The 26,752-nt window shown below is 42.9% G+C and overlaps 1 protein-coding gene across 1 annotated transcript in view; it reads left to right on the forward strand.

Annotated features, from left to right (window-relative positions):
* Positions 1-26,752, forward strand: part of USH2A (usherin) — a 784,926-nt gene that overhangs the window by 105,405 nt on the left and 652,769 nt on the right. Inside the window, exons 10-13 of the mRNA XM_053283338.1 lie at positions 7,838-7,968; positions 14,449-14,644; positions 18,859-19,503; positions 23,073-23,256. Of these exons, the coding sequence (XP_053139313.1) occupies positions 7,838-7,968; positions 14,449-14,644; positions 18,859-19,503; positions 23,073-23,256 (1,156 nt within the window). The remainder of the gene's footprint in view (positions 1-7,837; positions 7,969-14,448; positions 14,645-18,858; positions 19,504-23,072; positions 23,257-26,752) is intronic.

Here is a 26,752-nt window from a genome sequence, read left to right on the forward strand (position 1 = left end):
CCTCCCCTTAAATGAGGTTAATGGAGTGAGTGCTCCTTTAACATCATTTTTTTGTCTCGTGTGTCACCGTGGCATGCAGCGACACACGAGTAGACCAAGCAGCCTCCCGGGCTCAGGGGTCTCTCCAGGATACCCCATGCACTTGCACGGGGCACCCTGGAATTTCCAGTGGCCGCGTGGCCCCTGATCCCTGCTGGCTCTGTGATCAAGCTGGCAGCCATGTGGGCGGCTGATCCAGCTGCCCAACTATGCGTGGTTGCTCTTCTGTGGGGAGAGGGGGATAAGCCCCCTCTCCCCACAGACCACATTTAGGTGCTTCACATCTTATGTTGCTGGGCAACCAGATGATTGCAACCAGACGATTACACGCATGACCAGGCAGCGGGGAGGGCCCTGATGTGTCATCCCGGCCCCCCGAAACTACCAGGATGCACCATGCAAGTGCATGGTGCATCATGGGGATCCCCCCTCTCTGGGCTTCTGCTGTGAGGCCACTGCGACGGCCACACAATCAAAAAAATTAGGTTAAGGGAGTGTTCACTCCCTTAACCTCATTTTAATGGGTGGCTGTTTAGGTGGGTTTGCTGCTGTGTTGCCACCGGGATTGGGCCCAATCCCAGTGGTTCACATGTGCGTGCAAAACTGGGCTGGGCTCCCTTAGCCCGGGTTTGCACGTATGTGTGAATAGCCTCATAGTCTCTCTGCTGTTACATGATGCATGCAGTGATGGGTGTGTCTGTTGGTCCACTCTTTGCTGCCACATCGATTGTATTTCTACATTTCCAAATATGTGAACAGGATCTTCCTTGAAAACTATATCCCATCCCAGCATGTAGTTTGAGTCTAGCAGAAGATTTGAACTTAGCAAAGATGAATTATCAGCTTACATTTGGAGACAGCTCGGGTTGATCAGACCTTTTTCCTAGTAGGAATGCTTTTTCTGTATAGTACTTTGTAAAAGCTGTTGCAGCAAAGAAGGATCTTTCTTCTGATGGCACTGCCAGCATGGTTTGACTCTTTATAATGACCTATGCCACAAACAGCCATGAACCCATAATGCATTCTTTGTCATTCGTAGTTGGATGCCTGTAGATAACCATGATGATAGTCAAGTCAGCTTTTCCACTGTTTAATAAGGCGATCATTTTCTAAGTCAGTGATTCCCAACATTAGGTCCCCAGGACTACTCCCCTGCCAGTTATAATCTAGAAACGTTATTTATTTATTTTTACATTTATATTCTGCTCTTCCTCCAAGGAGCCCAGAGCGGTGCACATAATTAAGCTTCTCCCCATAACAACCCTGTGAAGCAGGCTAGGCTGAGAGAGAAGTGACTGGCCCAGAGTCACCCAGCAAGTATCATGGCTGAATGGAGATTTGAACTCAGGTCTCCCCGGTCCTAGTCAAGCAAACTAACCACTACACCATGCTGGCATTTGGGGCCCCAACATTGGGGAACCCCTGTCTCTAAGCAAGAATCAGGTTTATCATTCAGAAAATTCTATATGCTATTTGGTTCCATGAAGTTCTGGTGGCAGAACTCTTATAGCTGGTTCACCAATTGCATGTGCAGTGTTAATGGAGCTGCTCCGGGATGATTGGAGAACACCTCTAAATGTGTTCGGGCTTTGTGTGGGGAATTCATGAGCTTGGGTGGAGCAGTCCAATGTCGGAATAATGTTTGTGCAAAGTTCTGGTCCCGGGGAATTGAACTGAAGTTCAAAACAAAGAAAGGCTTTATTTGGGGTTCAGGGGTACAGCGGAATATGTAAGTTGATTAAAGCAATATTACTACTAAAAATAAGTTAAAAAGATTACCAGATAACTGCAAAGAGGCAATTTAGCTTAGCGTCTGAATTAAATGACTTCCAGGCTGGCTAGAGAAAAGAAGGCTTTAGAGAAACAGGTTTTTGGATTTAAGAAAAGAGCAGGGATAGGGAGAGCCCAGAGGGGAACAGTGATTATCATACAACCTCATCCTTCCTTTAGTGGCGATTAGGCCCTCATAGCTCAGGTACAGCCAAAGGACCTCTTTCCTCAAGGATGGAACCAAGCAGTGGAGAACCAAAAGTAGCTCAAGTATTAGGCAGCAGGGGTAAATCCAAAAGGTGTCTGTTTTTGTGCAGCCAGCTTCTCCTAGCAGCTAGCTGGATAGATTGGGGCAGCAAGGAAGGCCAGTCTGGAGGCTAGAAGTGTGAACGGCACGATGAGATAGAAACGGCTAGGTATGCAGGCGGGTGCCAAATCAATCGCCTATCCAGTCAGTGGTTCCATGATGTAATGACCAAATGAAGCACACTGGTTCAAGAAACCAGGGCCAGTTATAGCCCAAAATGGGCCCTGAGGCAAAATACCAGCTTCTTCTTCCTGAGGAGGGAAATTCTGGTGGATCTCAAAAGGATCCATTGTCTTTGCTGTATTTGAGTAAAACACAATTGCAGGAATGGTCAAGAAAAACCTGTATGTAAATGGAGCAAGCACAGTATCTGTTAGGTCAGAAAGACCTGGTAAACCAATCAGTAATTTTTAATGAGCACACCTCTAAGTTCCTATTAGCTCTTTTGTGATGGGAAGGGAGTTGCTTTCACAGTGCCTTATCTGACCCTCCTGCTGAGGTGATTAGCGTTAGCTTGTTTGAGGCAATTGCAGAGGAGGGGAGGTAAAGACCTCCCCTCCTCTGCAATTGCCTCAAACAAGCTAATGCTTGGTCAATCTTTGGATAGAAAGACCTTGAGCGTGAAGCTAATTCAAAAGTTACCTTGAGTCTACTTAGATATTCCCTAGTACAGGGAAATGTGCGAGTCTAATCCTCTTTCAATTCGCTTGGCAGAATCTGTGGGAGATTGTCTCATGGCCTGCTAAGTGACCTTACTCAATGATTACTCAATGTTGCTAAATTCTGTTATATTTGTGGTGTTATTCGGAATGAAGTTGTTAATTCTAAATGATTTTATTTTTGTAATTCTGGCCATTGGCTGTATTAATAAAGACTGACTGACCTGTCCCCAGTATGCCAACAAATGGGGAACCCACGATTCCATGAGACTCCTGAGTATGTTAAGAGTGGGAACCACAAGCCTGCAGTCCCAGACATAAGCAGACAGGCTTCTGGGAGCCCTCAGAACAGCAGTACTGGCAACAGTAGAGACAATTAGTGTTCCCTCCCAAAGGCAATGATCTGACCTTAGCAGTGGAATAGTCTCAGTAATCAGAAGTCAGGACATCCGTTCTACATGTGTTAGTCTAGTTGTTGTTTGAGGTAGTTTGGCCATTATAGAGGGTACGAAATCCAGCATCAGCTATAAAGAATAATTTCAACTTGAATTCCCCCCCACTCCCCAAAGAAACTAGTTTGACAAAATAAGGCAGGGGTAAGTGATGCCACAGGGGAGGCAAAGATGGGTACATGCCTCTTCCCCATTACTTGCATATTGAAACTGCTGAATGGACCAAATACCTCTCTTATTGATGTTGTTCTCACGAGCAGCCAAGCCCAGGCTTAGGCAGCCAAACCTGGGCTTGGCTGCCCGTGAGAACCACAGGGACCCATGCAAATCCTGGTGGCCCCGTGGCACCAATCCCAGCGCCGAATCCCGGCTCTTAGATGAGATTAAGGGTGCAAATGCACCCTTAACCCAGCTGCCGGGATTGTGTGCCAGTATAACCTGCTTGCAGCTTGTGTGGACACAGAGACGGGCACCTAGAGTACCTGTCCCCTGGGGGAATTCCCCAGTTCATAGTACTCGGCCTGCAGTACACTGTGGGAGGCTGGGATAACGATTCCCAGCCTCTTGCTCCATGCTGCTCCCAGAAGCTTTGGTCGTGTAGACACGCAGCTTGCATGCTTCAGGGGCTAACAGCAATCATGTGGCGGAAAGTAGGTTGAACCCTGTCTTCCCCCCTTCCTGCCCACACGGTCATGTGAGTAGCCCCATTATTTTTAACTTATAACAGGGGTGGCCAATCTGAGGCTCTCAAGCTGTTGTTGGACCACAAGTTGGACCACAACTTTAAAAATCTCATGCTTATGTGAGAGAGTGTGTGGGGTCCTCGCAGAGGCGTATCTAGGGAAAATAGCACCTAGGGCAAGCACTGAAATTGTGCTCCTGTCCAAACAGGAATGATGGCACTTGTAGTCAACAATATCTGGAAATCCCTGTTAAAAGGAACACTGTACCATCTAGACATGGTTGTTGATCAAAACCTGAAAACATGAGCCATCTCTGTAAAAGACTTAGAACAGCAGTCAGGAGTTATGTGAGGATTCCAAGTGTCATTTTCTCTTTCTCATCTCATGCTTTTTAAAAAACATGACTTTGTCCTAGAGGATCACCTGCTCAAATAGCCACTAGCAAAATAGGGGAAGAAGGAGGTGATGGCGGAGGGGGTGGGTCTATAAACCAGTGAATGATTCCTGCCAGCCTTTGTCTTGTGATGATGGTTGGCTAATGATGGGGTATATGTGCATTCACCACACTAATGCTTACTTTGACACCAGGAGGGAGGAGGATACATTAGTTTGCCACACTAGACAGTGGAATCTGCAACAGGAGCAGACAGCCAAGTTCTGCCAGGACCAAAACCAGCCCCTGCCCGACTAAGAAATCATTGTAACTGGCCCCTTCCTGTCACAAGCAGTGTGCTGTTCTTTTATTGTTGACTCTAACTCTCAGATATCTCAGTCATGGATGAAAAATTCAGGGTCAGTTTACAAGAGACACATTTTATACATGGAAGTTTCTTCTGTGCAGGTGTTGTGCAGAAACCCATGTGTAGTGATCAATACATATGTATCTATTCTGCCAGGGGCATAGCAAGGTTGGAATGGGCCAAGATGAGATTTTAAAATGGGCCCCCAGCCCCTCAAAGTCCAGGGCCTCCATACACCCCAGGCCCCCAAGGATTTAAGTCTGATATTTCAAAATAAGTATGCTGCCTGGAAATACATTTCACTGAATACACACACACACACTTCACAATATATAGTGATATACACTGAGTACTATATATTTGTCCTACTTTTAATGCCTAGAACACACTAGAAACACTAATTATTAAAATGGCCCCCTTGCTTCAGATTAGCAAAGGAGACTTTCAACCATGCAGTGTGAGCCTATATTTGTTTTCTCAGAATTCTGAACAAATTCAGTAAAGTTTGATTCCAGGAGGTTTTTCACACGAGGCTTTTAAAGCCCTTAACACACATCTCCTCTGGAATGGAGGTAGGGGTGTGCACGGATCGGTTCAGAGGCCATTCTACTGGCCTCCGAACCGGTCTGGAGAAGGGGTGGTTTTGGTTCGGGAGGGTTAGGGTGGGGGGTTCCATTAAGGGTGGGGGGGGCTTTACTTACCCCTCCCGCCCTTTGCTGCTTTGGCGCCGTAAATATTGCAAGAAATCCGGGCGGCAGGATCCCTCGCCGCCCACTTCTATTACTAATTATGGCTCTGCTCCTCCTCATTTTAAAAATCGGGGGGCGGCAGGGTGTTTCCCTGCCGCCCCCTCGAAGCCCCCTGCTGCCGCTGAAGCCCACTTAAATCTCGCCCGGACCGGAGGAGAAACCGCGCTCGGGCGGGCGGCAGCGAGACGTCCGTCCGCCCGCCCGCTCCCTGCCTTGCCGAGTGCGAAGTGCAGGGAGCCTTCTGCGCACACACGAAGAAGGAACTAGGAAGCCTTCTTCGTGCGTGCGCAGAAGGCTCCCTGCACTTCGCACTCGGCAAGGCAGGGAGCGGGCGGGTGGACGTCTCGCTGCCGCCCGCCCGAGCACGGTTTCTCCTCTGGTCCGGGCGAGATTTAAGTGGGCTTCAGCGGCAGCAGGGGGCTTCGAGGGGGCGGCAGGGAAGCACCCTGCCGCCCCCCGATTTTTAAAATGAGGAGGAGCAGAGCCATAATTAGTAATAGAAGTGGGCGGCGAGGGATCCTGCCGCCCGGATTTCTTGCAATATTTACGGCGCCAAAGCAGCAAAGGGCGGGAGGGGTAAGTAAAGCCCCCCCGCCCTTAATGGAACCCCCCACCCCAGCTCCGAACCACAGCTCCGCGGTCCGGTGCACACCATTAAATGGAGGTGCTCCATTCACATGTTGGCCAGATTTACCCTGAAGTCCCTGCAAGTTATTGGGGAGCAGTTCACACACAAGAAAAATAAAATAATATAAATAAAATAAAAACACAACACATGCTTCACAGTTCTCACTCAGACCTTCTGGGTTGCAAAACAACTTGAACATAAGTGCATTTATAAATGAATGAATGAATAAATATAATATTGTTTGTTCCAGAAGTTTTTGTAATTTTCTGCCATGAAACAAGCCACTTATAGGCCTTTTTAGATAGTTTTTGTTTTTAAAGCCAGCAGATTTTTCAATCTGTTTTAAATTAAATATTCAGAGACTTCTCAGTCTCCCCACCCCCATCAAAGCCCTATGGCAAGCAGATCCCTATATACCGAGGCAGGCGGGGGGCAACCACAGAAAGGAATTCACAGTCTACCTTGCAAAAGCTGTGCTGGATGGTCTGGGCAGAGGTCTGCTGCAGAGAACTCTGCCTGCCTCCTTCCTGGCTTGCTTGGGGCCTGCTAAGTTCAGGCTTCAGGGAGGCTTACACCCAGAGGAGGCCTCTCTGGAAGCCCCGCCCACCCTCCGATCAGCTGAGAGGCGGGGAGAGAAGAGCTCTGCAGTTTGCAGGCCCATTGGATCCTAGGCCGGATCCGGAGGGCAAGGCAAGCAGGATGGCAAGTGGCTGAGGGGCCCTGGGGCTGGGCAGGTGGGCAATGGGGTGGGGGTGGCAGGCACTGGCGTGCCCCCCCCAGTGGCGCCTAAGGCACGTGCCCTGGCTGCCCCCCCCAGTTCCGCCCATTGGTCCTCGTCAGAACTTTGATTCCCTCATAATTGTTACTGAGGTTACAGCCAGGCAACTAGCTATATAGTGGTGGAGGGAGGCCAGCGGCAGCCTGTGTTTGGCCACTGCTGTGGCCCCTCTCACCCCACCCCCTGCATCTGATGTCAGATGCAAGGAGCATTTAGCCACACACCCCGTGTCTGACGTCAGATGTGAGGGGCGTGGTTTGGCTCATGAACGATGCCCCTTCTGGGAGCTAAACCACACACCCCATCTGACATCAGACACGGGGTGTGTGTTGGGGCTGCGTGGCGTGGCCCCTGAGCTACAGTGGCCCAGGTTCTTTGAACCCTGTCGCCCAATGGCAGCTCCTCCCCTGTAGCTATACTGCAAGGTAGTACCAGGTATATCAAGCAAAGAGAATGTACTGGGCACTAGACATGGCTAATTCGCCAGATGTATTGTGGTGCCTCAGGCTGTGGGAGAGGCAGGGCAGAAAATTTAAAAATAAGTTTAAGGTGCCTTTACTCTACATTAAACTCTTCCATTCCATTCTATATGCATATGGAGTCGTTAAATTTGTGTTAGCCTCTCTCTAAAAGTTATGAAACATAAGGCTTACTTACTGAATGTTTATAACTCTGTATTCATTATGTACTTTAGCAGTTGTGGTTTTACTTCTTAGGAACAGTAGGGAAAGTTTGAGGCTCAACAGTAATTTCTTTTTTAAAAGTATAGAATAGATATTCATGCAGAATAGCTTTATAGGAATGTTGTGTTATGTAACAGATGGAAGTTTAATGGAGTAAAACACAGTTTGTAACAGGTTCATTGTTTCATATGCTCTGGATCACTAAATTGGCAGGTAGAGATGAAAGGTGCATTAAAATGGACGTCCTGAAAATTATAGAATTCCCTCAAAGGAATAGTCTTTAATTTTGAATTATACAGCTAATTTTAATGAATTGGAAGCTATAATGCATAACCTTTCCTTCATGCAGGAAAGAACTGTGAGCTGTGTAAGGATTTTTTTTATCGGCATGCAGATGCAGATCTCTCAGCTGTGGATGTTTGCAAACCTTGTGAATGCTACATAGCAGGCACCAAAAACAGTAGCCGCCTCTGTAATAAGGTAAGTGGTTTGACCTAGAATGTCAGCATATTTGCCATCATCAGCTGCACTAATGTAACTTGCAAGATTTCATGAGGTGGGTAATATCGAGGCTGAAAAATTATTCCTGTTTAAAAACTGTGGGAAGTTGATAGATTGAGAGGAATTTCTGTTATGATTCCATGTACCTGTGATACACCATGAAGGCACCAGAGGGATAATAAAGTATACACAGTTTGTAAAATGCTTTAAAAAGGAAAAAAGACTAAAAGAAAAAATCAAATTGCATGCAACTTATCTTCAGTTACTAAATGCTTGTCTGAATAAAACTGTCTTGAAACCTTTCAGAAGATGCAGTTCAGTTCACACATACATGCGAACTTTTTTCATTTTTTGCCAAGTGATTCTTCTTGCCTTCCATGGGCATGAGATTATGTAGTATAAAGAACCATTAGCAATTCTGTGAATACAGTAACCAGAAAGTGCTCTAGCAAAGGCAGAAAATCCTACCAACTGTTGTGGGCTATTTCCATATACTGAACCATGTGATCTTGTAACTCAAGGATGCTTGAGCAGGGATTTGGGGAAAGAAAGAAATTGCATGAACCAGCTGTCAGGCTCTAGCACTTAAAGGGTTAAAGGTTTAAAATGTTTAACCTAACCAGAGGTGGAGTTAAATAAAGGAAGGACTGCCTCCCTGGGAGGCTTCTTCTTCAGTTTGTGTTCCTCTAAAATGGCTGCTGATCTTTCTTTGCAAACACTGCAACTGTTGACTGACAATAGATACTGCAATGGGCAATCAGAAAGGAGTAATCTGTAGGGCTTTATAGGTTGAAATGCCTGGAAGCTTTTAGAAAATCAGTGCAAATGCTGGACAAGTAATGTAATCTACTGTTGATGCTATAATGTGTCTTCTAATTGTTCGTTGGCTTTTGCAATCAAATGCACCATAGAAGCCATGTGGAAGTGATTTTATTTTTTTGGTAGAGCTTCGATGTGATGAATTTGCAAGCCAACATTATTTGACGAATTACAGAAATGTGGCTTCCTGCAAGTAGGATGGTGCTGAAGTTCACCTCACCTTGGAATTCTTCAAATACTCCATTCCTCAGCAGGTTGGCTTAAAATAGGAGAAAATATCATTTGAAGCCACCTACACAAACCTATGCTGCAGATGAAATCATCTTAAGAAGTTATTAGATGAGAGTTCATGGCTGTATGTACTGGAACGTAATCTGTGCAATGTGATCCAAGTTTAAGAGTCAAAGGTTGAGATAAAAGTCACGGGTCACTTTTGAAAAATGTGGAAGCTGGCTTCAGAAAGAACAGAAGCCGAGTTGGCGAACTTACATGTTGGAGCCAAAATTTCTCCAGTGTGGCTTCCTTCTTCAGATAGTTTCTCCCTTATTTCATTTACCCAAGTTGAAAAAAAGGAAAAGTTGTTAAGGAGACAATAAGACACCAGGTGTTGTTTTTAAAGGCCCTCTCTTTCATTTGCAAACAAACAAACAAACAAAAAATCAAACAAAGCACCAATAAATTTTAAATGGCTACAATAGGTAAACATGTAGGAAGTTCTGCCTTTGATTGGGAGCTGGGTCAGTCTAAACCTGGTTCTATCATTGTATTCTTGCCTTCCACTGAATTTTCTTCATAGGTTAAGTAATTTTTTAAAAAAATCCCTTTATTTAGTAAAATTTTGTGGCTTTTTCTGTCATCTCATATTTGTTTCTATGCTCACTGGGGACAGTAATTTATGGGTAGCTTTGATCCTTCAAGAGGCGATGTGAGCACAGCAAGATTTGATGGCTTCTACCTGTGAAGAGCTCATTGCTGGCTTGAGGTTTAGACTTGTAAAAGCAATGTAAAATCCCGCAGCGCTATGCTTGTTATAACAGCAACAATAGTCTGAAGTACAGACTCTGATTTTCTGACTTTAATAACAATACTTTATTGACCAAGAGCAGAAAAATGTAAATACTTTAAAATTCCAGAAGCAAGTATCACAAGATACTGTGAGAATAAGCGAGAGAAGAGAGAAGGGTAGAGAGAAAGAGGGAGGGAGACTTTAAATGACATGTTTGAGATTGCTTATTTCTGGTGGTACTTTATTCTACACTGACAGTAACTTAATGCTAAGTAGTTTCGTTCAAGGTGATCAAGTAGTTTATCTTCTTTCCTTCCTTTCTTTTTTAGAATGGTCAGAAATGTAGTAATGAATAAGACTGAGAAATGAGTTCAGAACCAAGATTATATAAAAAAGAAAATAAGGAAAAATGGGTTGGACTGTACAGCTCAATAAAGCATCAATAGACTGCTGCAATAGGAGCAAAGTAGAGCAAAATGATTAAGAGGCATTAAAAAATAAATTAATAAGGCTGGAGAGTATGGCCTGAAATGAATTACATGAAATAGAAAGGCATTATTGAAGGAAATGTTTCCAGGTCTGACCCAAGGAAGATGGAATCATAAGGAATAAGGGTCCTGACTCATGAAAATTAATTGTCATGTCACAAGGATAATTCTCAAGGAAATGTGTTAAAAATTGGCCAGAATAAACTTTCTCTGCATAATTTACCATTCCCAGCAGTTCATCAATGCTTTTCTGTACAAAACCAGTTATCTGTCATTTCGTCCAAAAGAAGGTGCAGAATTCCAGCAGAAAACAGTTGTGTATGTTTTTTACTTTCACATTCAAAAATTATAAATTATATAGGTCAGGAACAGTGGTTCTTCAAACAATTTCTTTTTATTTCCTTTTAAGTACACTTTATGAAAAGTGGGAAACAATGGGCACAATCTGGATGAATTTAAGCACTTTTAGGTACCATTGATTTCAATGGGGACCTCACCTGTGACCTCAACACCTCACCAGTGTTTCCTCTAACAGAGAGTCCCAGATGTTGTTGACCACAAGTCCCATAATCTTTAAACAAAAGCCGTTGCAGCTGGGGATTGTGGGAGTTGTAGTCAACAACACCTGGGAACACTGCTCTGCACCTGGGCCACGGGGACTGGATGGGCATGTAGCTGTCCTCTGTGAAGCATGTGGGTCCCAGGTGCCCAGTTGGTAGGCGTGCCATCACTTTGGAGCAGCACACCAACATCCAGCTCAGTTCTAGCTTGCAAGCGGCTTCCACCCACCCTCCCCAGTTCAGTGAGAGATCAGCTGGCCGCTTTTAGGGCTGAGTAGGATTTTTTGTCTTCACCTGATTGGCCTTGTATGGGGATTTATTTATTTTTTGCCTACTCCTCACTGATGCTGTTGTTTGGGGAAACCCATTGTTAGGCATCGGAGTTGGGTATTTAGGTTATGTGGTCACTGTGGCACATGAGTGTGGGTTTTTAGGTTAAGATCAAGAAGATTCCAATTGGTGTTCTGTTGTAGGCAACTTTCAGGTGAATAGTGATTTCATGGAACAGACCCTCAGGGTCTTGTGGCCTGGGTGGTGTCTGGGAATGGATCACTTTTGAGGCGCAGTTCAATTCACCTGTTCAGTATCTTGTGGCTTGCAGGGTGGTACCTGGATGGCTACCTCCTTGACACAGCTAACTGTGTGGCTTGGCAGGGCTGTGCTGAGGCTTCAGCTGGCATCTGCCAAGCCTGGCTGTTTTGCCCAACAATAAAGGGAGGCCTGTCCTCTTTAGGAGGCTGACCTTCACCATAAAGGGATGGAGTTGCCCACACTCTAGGTATAGTGTGAACTATTATGCTTGTTGCAGATTCTTGCTCAGTTATAGTTAATAAAAGTGCCCTAGTTTACATCCAGACATGCTTGTCCTGTCTTTATTGGGACTCTGGGTGCAATCAATTAATCAATAGGTCCTACAATGCTTAATTCTGGATTGGATTGTCCCTAATGTGTACAGTATTTTTTTTTTTTAAACCCAACAACAACTGGTTGGATGAGTACAGCATACATCCATTTCAGTCTGGATATCATCAAATTAGTACTTTCCAGTCCCTTGGTTCAATGGGAATGTTAACCACAAACCATAGCTCCTTCACAACTGTAGACAAAAGGATGGGGTGCCACTTTTGTATGGTGGAATCTTATGTTGCAGATGGTCTGTGAATTACATTAGCAATTAGTAGAGCTGATCACATGGGTTTTCCGACTCAGTTTGAACTCTTCCTTTGGGAAAAACCCATACAATTGATCTCATCGGTTACACTTCAGTCCCCTTGCTGTTTGGGATTGCACGATATGGAAGCAGCTATACTTGTGTAAGGCGCTTCAGTCTGGGATTTAAAAATGGTCAGTTCTGATCATATCATGCCCACTTTAGGAATCATGTTATTGCCGAGCTAAAGAGGCAAAGAGAAACTGTGCATTGGTTGTGACTGGATCTTATTTGAACCTTGATTCAAAGCAAGACTTCTCATCTGAGGCTCAAACTCAACATTATGTAAATCAGCATTTACTGATGACGCCTGCATATGCCGTTCCATATAAGCAACCCAGCAGGATACCATGGTCAGTTGTATCATTACTGCAATCTCTGAAACATGTGACCTGATTTCACCATGTTATGCATTTCTCCGCATTTGCTTTATGTTATTGGTTGCCTGTGTGTGTGTGGGGGGGGGGTGGAATTCACAATGTGAAGATTTCATGCCATACATTTCTCTGGCTAGCCATTATTGAGAAGAAAGAACAACTAGACCCATGTCTGCTATTTTTGCACATAAGTTAATGCTAGTTTGAGCCTGAGATGATTGAGCAGCGTCAAGTAGGAGTAACAACTTAAAATAAAAAGCTCCATTCATTGATTACTGCACTGGCATCTCCAGTTGGTTCAGAAGAGAAAATGAACTGCTAATAATTTGATGCTGCAAAAGTAGATGAGGTAAAATCTAGGTCCTGTGCACATAAGACTCCAGCAATGTCCATTTCCCTCTTTTTACCATCTGTTATTTCATCATAAACTGCTCTAATATACTGAATGATGTTTCAAGCATGCCTCATAATCTCAGAGAAAAATTTGACTAAACTACTTTGGCTGCAATCTAGCCAATATTCAACTCCCATTGATTTCAATAGAAGAATGAAGTACAAACTTAAATCTTCCCCAGTAAAATAAATAATAATAATAATAATAATAATAAATAAAAAATTGTGGCATGCTAACAAATCATGTATCATGCTAACAAATAATCCTTTAAATTATTTGAGAAGTGCTTGGATTGTTTTTTCTTAAAAAACTATTCATATTTGTGAAACTTGAAACAATATACAGTATTTGTGTAGGTTGTGACTTTACTTTTTTGCTAACTTGAGCTCTCAAAAGATAAAGGATGGATTTATTCTAGGCCTTGTAGAGCAGTATTTGAACAGGCTTCAGAACATTGCTGTTTCGTTTGCTCCTTAGAGATTATTCTGCAAAGATTTGGAGCAGCTCCTCTGAACTATCTTTTTTTTTTTTTTTAAGGTTCTATAAAATGTAGTTGATGGACAGGTGACAGATATAAGGCAGAACTTAAATCGAATTGCATCCCCTTTCATTTTCCACACAATGTACAGAACATCTCAGCAAATATAATTAGTGATGAATACTAAGAAAAAAGATTCTGTACATAATTCTCTAGTAATATTATTTCTCATGATACTCATGCAAAATTGAACACCATTCATGGAACAAAGGTTTGAAGCATCAATGTTTGTGTCATGTTACCATTCCTCTTTTGTCCTTTTCAAGGTTAATTATGAAAGCTTGATTTTGTTTCTTGAGCACTGATGTGTAGAGCAGAATAAATACAACAAACAGTGTAACAGATATTTCATATCTTGCATCAACTTGTACTGTTACACATAGAATGACTAAATACTAGAGATGTGCAATTCAAATTGATCTCAAATTGATTCAGGTTGAATCGGGGGTGATTTGGCGAGAGCCTCGAATTGAATCAAAATAAAGGAGCCAACTTGGGCTTGAAGAGGTCGGATCACCATATTCCTCCCAATTTGATCCAAATTGATTCAAGGTTGAATCAAATTGCACATCCCTAGTAAAAATAGTGTAATAGGGTTCATTTTGGACATATTGTGAAAAACATTTCATTTTTAGGTATTTGAGCTTTCAGAAGACCAATAATCCTTCAAAGAGGCCATAAGTGTACAAAAAATGAGCTAGAAGCATTGTTTGAAAAAAATGCAATAAAATCTTGTGCTTTTTTATCCTTTTTGATAGTTTTGTTTGGGTAAAATATCCAAACTGTGTTTGATACTAGCTCTGTTCAGGTTAATTCATGGGCTCACCCCTACTCCCAGCTGTATTTTCTACCATAAGAGATTCTAGTTATTTTGTATTTCCGTTGTTTCTATAGTTTCTTTTTACTGTGAGTTAACTACTGAACTATTAACCACCGAGACCTGTTTTGCTCCTGTTTCCACTTGAAGGTTTTCTAGCCTGTCAACCCACCCATGTTGCTAATGAGTATCCATCTGAAAAAAGATATGTTCATCATTCTACAACTATTTTCTTTTTGTATCTTTTTAGATTGGAGGCCAGTGTAATTGTAAGAGACATGTGTCTGGCAGACAGTGCAATCAGTGCCAGGAAGGATTCTACAATCTACAACAGTCAGACCCTGATGGCTGTAGCCCCTGTAACTGTAATACCTCTGGGACAGTCGATGGAGATATTACCTGTCACCGAAATTCAGGCCAGTGCAAGTGCAAAGAAAATGTTATTGGTAAGTGCAATACAAAAATCTACAGCCAGATTTCTTTCTTTCCTCTAGAAAGAGGCAATGAAATATTTTATGCTGATCTAATTTTTTAAAATGTGGGTTTTTTAGATGTTTAGATATATCAGCATCTGCCACTCCTAACAAAACATATAAAATAGTGTAAGCTGCTTTCTGCCAGAAGTGTTTATTTCAGGGAAATACTACTTTTTCACTATGTTATAAATTTAATGAGTTTTAAGCAAACAGTTTCTATGGCAGTTTTCTTAACAGGCCAAAATAAATGGATTTTTCCTCCTCTAAAATATTGTGCGCTACAGGGCCCTTTGTGATAAATCTTTTCATTTTTTTCTCTCTATTATAATTCTTTGAACTGTTCCTATGAAATGCAAAATGTCAACATAATTCTACAGATCTTATACATTGCTAGGGTTAGTTATCAAGGGCTACATAATTTTAATTTTGTAATTCAATGCCAAGTTGATTATAATAAACTGCTACCTTCGGTGTTATTTATCATTTTTTTTAACAAGACATGCTTTTTTGTTTGCTATTCCCACAGGTATTTCCCAGAAATTAGATTTGATTATAGCAATTTATTACTTCCAACATATTTGAGGGGAGCCACATCTATGTAAGGACAAAATTTATCAAGCACCCAAAATATACAGTGCATATAATGCACTTTGATATGTTGATGTATGGGAATATTATGCAAGGAGAATGACTGTACATGCCTCAGACATGTGGTTTTAAAAGCACATTTTACATTTTAGTGTTTTTCTATCATACACCATTTTTCTGTAGAAGTAACTATGGCATATTGATGCTAAATGTTTTTTAACATTCAATAGACTTTTTTAAATTAAAGCCTATGTTATGGTCTAGAAAGAATTTCATATGACAGAAATTCTATGGGCAAACACAGGTAACCACTCTTAAGTTTAATTTATTCCAAAAGGATTTGGGTCCAAGTTTATACAGTTAGTGGGACTGTTAAAACCTTTCCTGGACTGTATCACTTCAAGCTGCATATATGGTCTACATGGTTAAGTATTTCCCCGCTACCACAAGAAAACTGTCTTCATGTTGCATACTAGCTTGTCAGGGAGAAGAGTTCAATCTGGTATTCTTCCTGACATGCTCTTTGTGTACAAGGATGGTAGAACTTTGATACAGCCTCCTACCATTCCAAAATCAATGTTTTTGAATAGAGTCAATTCAGCGTGAGTCATCCATTTATGAAAAGGCAAGTGTCATAGTTACTGTAGAAATTAGCAAATCCTTATTTATTTATTATTTTTATTTATTTAAATATTTATAATCTGCCCCTCCAGCACACTGCTGCTTGGGGCAGCTTACAATAAAAGCACAAAAAACATAAAATCCATGATAAAAGAATAAAAGACAATAAAATACAAGGAGGAGAACTGGTCTTGTGGTAGCAAGCATGACTTGTCCCCTTAGCTAAGCAGGGTCTGCCCTGGTTACATATGAAAAGGAGACTAGAAGTGTGAGCATTGTAAGATATTCCCCTCAGGGGATGGAGCCGCTCTGGGAAGAGCAGAAGGTTCCAAGTTCCCTCCCTGGCTTCTCCAAGATAGGGCTGAGAGAGATTCCTGCCTGCAACCTTGGAGAAGCCGCTGCCAGTCTGTATAGGCAATACTGAGCTAGATAGACCAATGGTCTGACTCAGTATATTGCAGCTTCCAATGTTCCTATGTTCCTATCCTAAAATACAATAAAACACAGAACAGATAATATGTAACAGCAGTCTTAAATCGCTTCATTGAAAAGGAAGGTTTTTAAGTTCTTTAAAAAACTAAACAAAGAGGGAGACTGACAAATCCCTTCTGGGAGGGCATTCCAAAAACAGAGGACCACTGTTGAGAAGGCCTATCCCTGGTCCCTGCCAACTTGATTTGGTGGGGCCAAGAGAAGGTCTTGATTGGACTATCTGAGGGCCCTGGCAAATGTATATCAGTAAATGTGGTCCAAAAGGTAACCCGATTTCAAGCCATGTAGGGCTTTAAAGGTCAAAACCAGTGTTGGACATTTGGTTCATCCATCTTACTATTGCCTATACTGATTGGCAACAGCTCTCCAAGGATTCAGCCAGTGGTCTTTCCAGCCCCACTACCTGAGGTTCTTTTGAAGTGAAGATGCAGGAACTGAAGCTGGGGCCTCATATATGCGAAAAACATTCTCTGCTGCTGAGCTACAATCTCTCCCCAATTTCCAAATCACTTTTTACTCTTGAACAAGGATGCTTTCCTTTTTAGGAAGAGGCTTTTCCCATAGTGGGGGAAGCTCTGTTCATTCATTCATTGTGTATCCAGAAACCCCTTCTCAACAACCCATTTTGTGGGGTGCCAGTTTTTACTACTGAACAAAACTGCTGTATCGAAATGTCAGCTGTTCAGTATGTGCCTTTAACTTCTTTCAAATATGTGCTGTCTTAAAAATAGTAACTGGAACTACAAGTAACCTTAGAGTCCATTGTCATTGTGTCTGTTTAAACAAGCTTGATAACAGAAAATGTAACTAAGTACTGCAATGTTATGGAGCACGAGCTGTTAGAGTTAGCACAACTGTTAAATCTTACTAATGATCCTATCACCGGTAAAATACATTAGCACCAATAATTTTATTAAAGTAGGTCATTCATCTAGAATAAAAAAAAGGGAGAAGAATGTGAATTAAATGCCAAGCGTGCTAACTCCCCTGTACTTGTTAACATTGAATGTGATGCCCTGTAGGCCTTTCTCAGTATCGTTAGGAATAGATTACCTGTCAGGAATATGTATGGCATATTCAAATAAGCACTGCGCATATTTTTAAAACTGATATGATATGAATCCATGTAGACCAATTTTAATAGTTCAAAATGAGTCATAATTCTTGTTAACAATACAGTTATTTTTAAAATTTGCGGCAATAGTGGTCCTTTTTTATTTTCCTTATTGAAATTAAATGATATGCCTTAGGTGAGCCATTCATCACTGCTAAAGGAACTTGCCTTCTGTGGAGTTCTCCAGTTTTTATCCATATATACTGCATTTCCCACCGTTTTGGGAAATGTGTGTATTTTTCCTTCATAAAAGATTCTAAATATATTTTTGTTTGCTTATATAATTTTTTAAAAAATAGCATGATCTGTTTTGTTATAACATGGGACATCTTTTTATTTTATTTTATGCTAGAGTTAAGAGATGACAGGATGGTAGGAAACTTGTTTTCATTATAAAGAAAAAGGGGAAGAGGACACATGTAAGTTGGAATTTCTTAAGTAGCAATCCAGTTTTCTTTCTTGGTTCATTTGGTTTAATGGATTAAAATGCAGATGCAATACCTTACAAAAAATAAAAGTTGCGGCGGCTGGGATGGGGGGTTTACCTTATTTACCCGAATCAAAGACTAGGTTTTTCCCCAAGTTTTTGATGTTAGAAATGTGGGGGGTGTCATCTTAAATTCAGAATCCTCTTCCTTTTGAGTAAATACAAGATGTACTATGGCTCCATTTTAAGGGGGTCAAAGTAAATGCATAGTAGCCTTCTATTCAGGTAAATACGGTATATGCAGTTCTGGGGCAGCATAAAGTTGTGACTTTGAAAATAAGGCTAATGGAATCATTGGAACCGTCACACTGCACCCCTGGGCTCCTGTGGACTTCTTAGGCAGCCCTGTTGCGGTTAAGAACGGGCAGTAGCCCAAGCAGCGTTAGGAACATAGGAAGCTGCCATATACTGAGTCAGACCATTGGTCTATCTTGCTTAGTATTGTCTTCACAGACTGGCACCAGCTTCTCCAAGCCCTATCTCTCTCAGCCCTATCTTGGAGAAGCCAGGGAGGGAACTTGGAACCTTCTGCTCTTCCCAGAGCGGCTCCATCCCCTGATGGGAATATCTTCCAGTGGTCACACTTCTAGTCTCCCTTTCATATGCAACCAGGGCGGACCCTGTTTAGCTAAGGGGACAAGTTATGCTTACTACCACAAGACCAGCTCTCCTCTCATAGACCTGCTCTCCTCTCTCTCCGTCTGTGACAATGGGGAGAACTGCAGCAGTGGTGCTTGCATTACCATCCATTCTTAACAGCATCAGTTGTGCCTTAGCAATCTGCAGCCGCTCCAGCATGCAGCATTACAGTGCCATGCAAAGTGAGACCTTGCTTCCCCTCTTCCCATTGTTTACTTGTAGTAATGCCATTTCTCTCTTCAGGTCTCAGGTGTGATCAATGCAACTTTGGATATAAGCTCCTCCAAAATATTAACCAAAGCAGATGTGAGCCTTGCCAGTGTCATATCCATGGCTCCATGAATGAGTTCTGTAACCCTTCCACTGGCCAGTGTAACTGTAGGGAAGATGTCAGAGGGCTTCATTGTGACACCTGCATTGATGGCTTTTATGGGTTGGATGCTTCTTCCCGCTGTAAGCCCTGTGACTGCAATACAACAGGATCTGTGTCTGGAACTGTGTGTAATTCTAAAACAGGACAATGTGTTTGCAAACTGAACTTTGGGCAAAGACAGTGTGGCGACTGCTTGGATGGGCACTACACAGTGCAGCAAAATGATTCCTTAGCTTGTCTGCCATGTAACTGTGATGTGGCTGGCACGGTAAGTGGCTCTCGGCTATGTGAGAAATCAACAGGACAATGTGCTTGCAAAAGTGGTGTCACAGGCCTTCAGTGCAATCAGTGCATGCCTCGTATGTACAATCTCACTGCTAGAAATCTTCTTGGCTGTGAGATTTGTGACTGCGATCCCTTGGGGACACTACCAGGATCAGTTTGTGACCAAATCAATGGACAATGTGTTTGCCTGCCTCATCGCCATGGAAGAAAGTGTGATAAGTGTAAACCAGGTAAGAGACCAGCTTGTTTAATTGTTTATTGCAAGACACTTTACCCCTCTTTGGGTCTGGGCAAATCCTGCAGGAGATTTTGTAGCTCTCAAATGTGCTGCTTCTCTGCATACAATTCTTGAAGGAAACCATATAGCACTTGTATTGTTTGATTCATTAATAGTCTGCCCAATAGATGATGTGAAATGTGGCGGGAACATGAATGGTTGTGTCCACTACAACAGGAGCATAAAATTTCACACACAATAGCATTTTCATTCACTGAACTAAAATAATGGCAAAATATATGTGGAAAGTATACATTAATTCCAGAAAGATTAAGGCCCACCATAATGGTATCTTCTATTACTACTGCTACTACCAGCACACTACGAATATTTATATACCATTCTTCAAACAAATTCTCAGAGTGGTTTACATAGAAATAATACATAAATAAGATGGCCCCCTGTCCCCAAAGGGCTTACAATCTAAAAAGAAACACAAGGCAGATACCAGCAACAGGCCCTGGAGGGATGCTGTGCGGGGGTTGGATAATTATCATTATAATATCTGTCAAAACAAAAATACCATATTGATTATCATTATATATGTACTAACAGCGAATGTAGGTGCCTGAGTGCCTATCAGATGAGAAGCAAAATGGAGTCTCCCACAGACAAAGTAGTGGTTTGTACTTATGCAGAGGACTCACTAAGTACACAGAAGTACATATTTGTAAGTTAAAGGAAAAGCAGAGGAAACAGTAGAGTCAGTCCTGGGATGGACTAGCCTTTGATTAACCCAGGGCAGTCTAAAATACTGGCCTGAGTCAAAGAATGGATTTGTCCCAAACAATTCAAGCAGAGCTGGTGTCAGGTGCTGGTAGGTCATCAAGCCAAGTCTTCTGCGGCCCACACCTCCCACCACACCACCTCCTGCCCCAGCATGCTTACTGGTCAGGTGTAGCAGGAGTAGTGATAGCTCCTTCTTCAGCACTGCCATGGGTGTCAGCACCATTTTAGAATTCCCAGATGCCCTGCCCCTTCATGTAAGTGAGATGAGGGACATCTGGAAATGCTTAAGTGATACCAGAGTGAGTGGTGGCACTGAAGGAGCTGCTGTTGCTGTCTGAGAAACTTCCCCATTGGATTCTGGTAAGCTTACTGGGCAGTGGTGGTAACACTTTCGGAGCCTGTGCTCTTGTTTGCAGTGGCAGTGAAAGAGGAGGAGCTGTTGCTGCTGCTTTCCAAGGCCAGAGGAAGGAGGAACGAGAGCTCATTGGACGGTAGCAGGTCTTCTCATTTAGTCCTGCCATGTATGGCTACAGGGCAGGGTCTGGGCAGGGCGACCCCAGCCCCTAAGGGGAATATCTTACAGTGCTCACATGTAGTCTTCTATTCAAATACAATCTAGGGCAGACCCTGCTTAGCACAGGGGACAGCTCATGCTTGCTACTACAGGACCAGATCTCCTCCTCTGTGTGAAACAGTTGTGTCATGGTGTAACTCTTCATAGCAAACAATTGACTTATCACTTTCAAAAGATGACCAAAAATATTTTTCACATCATGTCAAAGAAAATAAATGTCATCAGATTGCTGCAGACTACCAGCAGATGGTGCTAAGAATATTATATGATTTCCTTGTATGTAGTATGGATTTCTCATTTTATTTGTCACTATTTGCACTGAAGTTGGAATATATTACTGACTGGAAGATCCCCATGTTCTTGAATTTGGTGTCTTCCCATCTTTTCATTTTCAAGCAAAATCAAGCCGGTTGTGTTTAATGTGTTCTGACAAATTTAAGCATTGTCTCCTGTGGTAGTGGTGTGACTGTGTGTCAGAAAAATTAATACTTTTAGTATACCATCAGTTGAACTATGTATTTCATTGGATAGACTAAAGTAATTCCACTTGAAGAGTTTGAAACCATTAATACAGTGAAACCACATCTCCTTTGAGCCTAATGTAAAACATTCTAAAATAATGCATTCAGTTTGAAATAGAACAGCTCTGGACATTAAAAGGTATGTTGGAGTTCCACTGTGCAGCAAGGATCTGAAGTGAGGTTAAAAATGCTGCTTAACCTTCATTAAGTTTTTTTTTTTTAAATCAAATTATTTTGGTACACGTGCTAATAAATAAGGCATGTCTTCCCCTGTCCCAAGTTCCTTCCCTAGTGTTACATGACTTACTGACCCGCGGTAGCAGGCATTTAATCAGGGAGCAGGCTGGGATAGACAGAGAAATGATGTCAGGAGTTCCTGGGCCACTGAGCCACCTCTGTCCTTGAAAAGGAATGTCAAGGATTTATGACGTTCCATTGTGCTTTAAAAATGTTTACTTTACAGTCTAAATGGAAGGGGGGGGGAATTGCTTATTCTAACTTCCAGATACTTTTTCTTAAAAGAAAAGAAAATCGCTTTAAGACAGTGTAGCCTCCTTCCCACCCCTTTTTTGTATTAAAAACATGTACATACACATTTCTGCACTTCAATACAAGAAATCTGTGATATTCCAAAGAACCTAATCCAACTTACATATTTGCACGGTTTGTTGATTTAGGGTGATCAGGGTGTCCTGGCTGCTACTTTATTCAATTCTGAATGTATTGCTGTTGCAGAGGTAACAGGGCTGATGCTCCTTTCCATTGGCATGGACATTGAAAGCAATGCACTTCAGAAGAGGAATGGTATCCAGTTTTAGATGTGCCTTCTCCCTATGTATGTGCATGTGTCTATAGCTGTTGTTTTTCTGTATTGCATTACTTGCACTGGGGTTGTACATCTGGAAACCCATCCCATTACCTTGGCAATGAGAAAATTTCCCTTTCCCCAAGTAGAAACAGAGTAGGGACACAATGCCTCTCAACAGATATGGGGAAATGAAGGAATGATGGAAAGTAGGAGAATTTGTGAACTTTGTATGCTTTCTGAAATGGTAACTTGGTGCAAACTTGGAGGGACAGGTCTCTTCAAAAGAAAGGTGTTTTATAGCTGCTTTCCTCACAAATGCAAAGTAATCTTATATAGATTTGACTAAGAGTTTGTTCATAAACAACTCCATTTTCTCCTCCTTTCACTCCCTTTTCCTTTCTCTCTCCATCCCCCACACTCTCTACAGAGGATCCCCACACTGGGACAAACTTCTAAACAACAAAACAATATTGGATAGAATACAACAAAAGGCAGGGTGGAAATGACTTTAATAAATAAATTTTGGTAGCAAAAAATGGAACCTCACAAAAATTCAGTGTTTCACACAATAGCTAGCCCTGCATTAGGTTATTTCCTTACACTCACGTCCAGCCTTGTTTCTGTCTGTGAGTTGCTGCTCCCAACTTGTCCAACACCAAATGAGATAAAGTGAAACAGATATGATAGAACAGATGGACATTTATTTTATTAAGTGCAATGTACAGGAAAACATTTTTCTTAGCTTCTTGGGAGCTATAAAGTTTGCCCCTGCTTTTCATTCCATCCCACTAGGCATTTTTTCTATCGTTGTGATATATTTCTCTTGCAGGCTTGTGGTGTATTAATGACTGAATGTGTGTTTGTTTTTACACTGTCTTTTTCTTTGTTAGGTTTTTATGTTTCTCCACAGAGTGTTAATGGCTGCCTTCCCTGTTCATGCCACACAACTGGTTCAGTGGATGAGGTCTGCAATGGTCTTACTGGCCAGTGTATTTGCCAAGATTTTTCTGTAGTTGGAACAAGATGCGACCACTGCAGGGCTCTGTATTATGGATTTCATCCTGAAACTGGGAGGTGAGTGTGTTTTTGTAGAGCTGAGATGAACATTTGTGATTTTCAATATTCTTTTCAAAATATGTGCAAGTATGGACCTGCAAAAAAATGTTGCAGTATATCCCTGGTGTGTATGTGTTACCTGAGCCCATGCCTGAGCATGGTGAACACTTCCGACAAATCCTCCCCCTCGCCCATAGAAACAGAAGAGATTGTGATTGGCTTGAAGTAGTATTCTTCAAGCTGATAAATCTTCCACTATTTCCCCCCAAGACTGCCTTCTTGACCCCTCACCTCAGAGTTCCATTAGCTCCATCCACCTGCTTGTGGATGGAACTATACTGAGCCCAGAAACATTCCATCCCATTGACTAATATAACAAGAGAACTTGCATTTTGGGTGGTATAGAAATGTACTAAATAAATAAATAAATAAATAATATGAGGGACGTTTGCGGGGTTTTTAGACCCATTAGGGGTTTATTTCCTCAGGTTTTTTGAACACTGATATATCTGCAGATCATTAGAACAGCCCTGCTGGATCAGGCTCAAGGCCTATCCACCATCAATCTGCCTAAGCCCCCTTTAAAGCCATCCAAGCTAGTGGCCATCACCCCATCCCATGGCAGATAATGCCATCGATTATTTAAGCATTGTGTGAAAAAGTACTTGTTTTTGTAGGTTCTAAATTTCCCAACCTTCAATTTCATAGATGACACTAGCTCTAGTGTTTTGAGAAAGGAAGAAAAATTGCTCTCTGTCCACTCTCTCTACTCCATTCATAATTTTGTACACTTCTACCATGCCTTCTCATAGTCTCCCCTTTCCAAACTAAAATGCCCCAGATGATGTAGCCTTGCCTCATAAGGAAGGTGCCCCAGGCCCCTGTCATCTTGGTTGCCCTCTTCTGTACCTTTTCCAGTTCTAAAATGTCCTTCTTAAGATATGGTGAACCACAACTGTAAACAGGACTCCAAATCTGGAACATAGGAACATATCTTGAGAAGCTGCCATATACTGGTCATTATAAGGGTGAGCAGTACCAAGGCACAGCCCAAAAGGTGACTGAAGGCACGTTGTGGGGTAAGCAGTCTGTTTCATCTGGCCTCCTCCCCCACCCTCACCTCCCCCCTGTTTTGGACGGGCAGGAGGGATTTTTGGCAACAGCTCCTGTGTGCTTTTCCCTTTTGCAGGCTGCTATCAGCTCTCTGGTGTGTTAGCTCACTTTAATTGTGCTGTGACTTCTTGCACCTGGGAGGGCTGGCTTGACTGGTAGTAGGTGGGAGCTACACCAGTCAGGCTGTTGAACTCCTGACAGCTATTCCATTCGTGGTTGGGAACAGAAGAAGTAACGTAGGCTGGTCAATAGGCCATTCCAGGGGAAGGGAAGTCAGAAATGTAATAACTCTTCCCCTCCAGTTGTCTTGCCAGCTCTTTGACCTCGAGAAGCGCTGCCAACAACCTACATAGCCTTGCCTTGCTCCTTTGCAATGCCAGGTCGGTCCAGAATAAACCCGAACTCATCCATGATTTGATTCTGGATGAAGGGGCTGATTCTGGATGAAGGTGCATCATGGAGACTTGGTTGTGGGAGGCTAGTGGCCCAGTCTGGTCCCAGCTTCTCCCTCCAGGGTATTCTGTAGAGGAGCAGGTGAGGGGATGTGGGTGGGGAGGTGGAGTGGCTGTAGTCTATAAGGATAACATCTCCCTCACCAGGATCCCTGTTGGGGCATCTGACCATATTAAATGTGTATAAAGTTTGGGGACCAAGGATAGATTGGGACTTCTGTTGGTGTACTGAGCATGCCTCTGCCCAACATAATCCCTTACTGAGTTCACAGATTTGGTTGTAGAACTTGTGTTGGAGTCTCCCAGACCTTTGGTGCTGGGGGACTTCAGTGTTCACTTCGGGATCAACTTGTCCGGGGCAGCTCAGGAGTTCATAGCTGCCATGACAACTATGGGCCTATCCCAAGTGGTCTTTGGACCGATGCATGTTGCAGGTCACACCCTTGATTTGGTCTTTTACTCTGATCAGGATGGTGTTCCGTGGGTGGGGACTCCTAATTTCCCCATTGTCATGGACGGACCACCATCTGGTTAAAGTTAGGCTTACAGCCACTTCCCACATCCGCAGGGGTGAGGGGCCTGTTAGAATGGTCTGCCCAAAGATGTTATTGGATCCAATAGGATTCCAAAAAGCCTTGGAGGGTTTTGGCTCTGCCGGTGATCCTGTTGGAGAACTGGAACAACAAGCTCACCAGGGCAGTAGACACGATTGCCCCTAAGTGTCCCCTCCGACCCGCTTTGAAATTGGCCCCTTGGCAATTTGGCCCTGTTGGAGAACTAGAACAACAAGCTCACCAGGGCAGTAGACACGATTGCCCCTAAGTGTCCCCTCCGACCCGCTTTGAAATTGGCCCCTTGGCATACGGAAGATCTACGGGGGCAGAAGTGGCAAGGTAGGTGACGAGCACAAGTGGAGAAGACTCAAATCCGACCAGTTACGACATAGATCATATTTAAAGATCTATGCTCAGGCAATACTGGCAGCAAAGAAGCAGTTCTTTTCTGCCCATATTGCAGCTGCAAGTTCACGTCCAGTGGAGTTGTCCAGCCCCCGCTTCCTTGAATCAGAATTTGGAGCCATCATTTACCCGCTGTGATGTTATTAATGAGTTCTTCGCAGATAAAATCTCTCGTATTTGAGCCAACTTAGATGAGACTCCACAATTATTGTGGTGTCTGAATTGGAGGTGTCCGGCAACTCCTCTTATATGGTTTGGCTGGATCAGTTTTAGTTCGTGACTTCTGAGGATGTGGACAAGCTGATTGGAGCAATGAGGCCTACCACTTGTTATACTGACCCTTGTCCGACATGGCTTGTTCTATCTAGCAGGGAGGCTATTGTAGGAGGCTTGGTAGAAATCATAAATGCTTCTTTGAGCAAGGGCAGGATGCCTCCTTGTCTTAAGGAGGCAATTATTAGACCTCTTCTAAAGAAGCCTGCATTAGATCCCTCAGAGTTGAGCAACTATAGGCCTGTCTCCAACCTCCCATGACTGGGCAAGGTAATTAAGAGGGTGGTGGCCTCTCAGCTCCGGACGGTTTAGGAGGAAACTGATTATCTAAACCCATTTCAAACTGGCTTTTGGGTGGGCTATGGGGTGGAGACTACCTTGGTTGGCCTGATGGATGATCTCCAATTGGGAATTGACAGAGGAATTGTGACTCTGTTGGTCCTTTTGGATCTCTCGGCGGCTTTAGATACTTTTGACCATAGTATCCTTCTGGAAAGTCTGAAAGAATTGGGGGTGGGAGGCACTGTCTTACAGTGGCTCTGGCCCTACCTCTCAGACAGATTCCAGATGGTGTTGATTGAAGACTGTTGCTCTTCAAAATCTGAGCTCATGTGTGGTGTCCTTCAGGGCTCCATACTGTCTCCAATGCTCTCTAACATCTACATGAAACCGCTGGGAGAGATCATCCGGGGATTTGGTTCGGGGTGTTATCGGTAT

The sequence above is a fragment of the Hemicordylus capensis genome, chromosome 1 (genome assembly GCF_027244095.1).
Source record: "Hemicordylus capensis ecotype Gifberg chromosome 1, rHemCap1.1.pri, whole genome shotgun sequence".
Lineage (NCBI taxonomy): Eukaryota > Metazoa > Chordata > Lepidosauria > Squamata > Cordylidae > Hemicordylus > Hemicordylus capensis.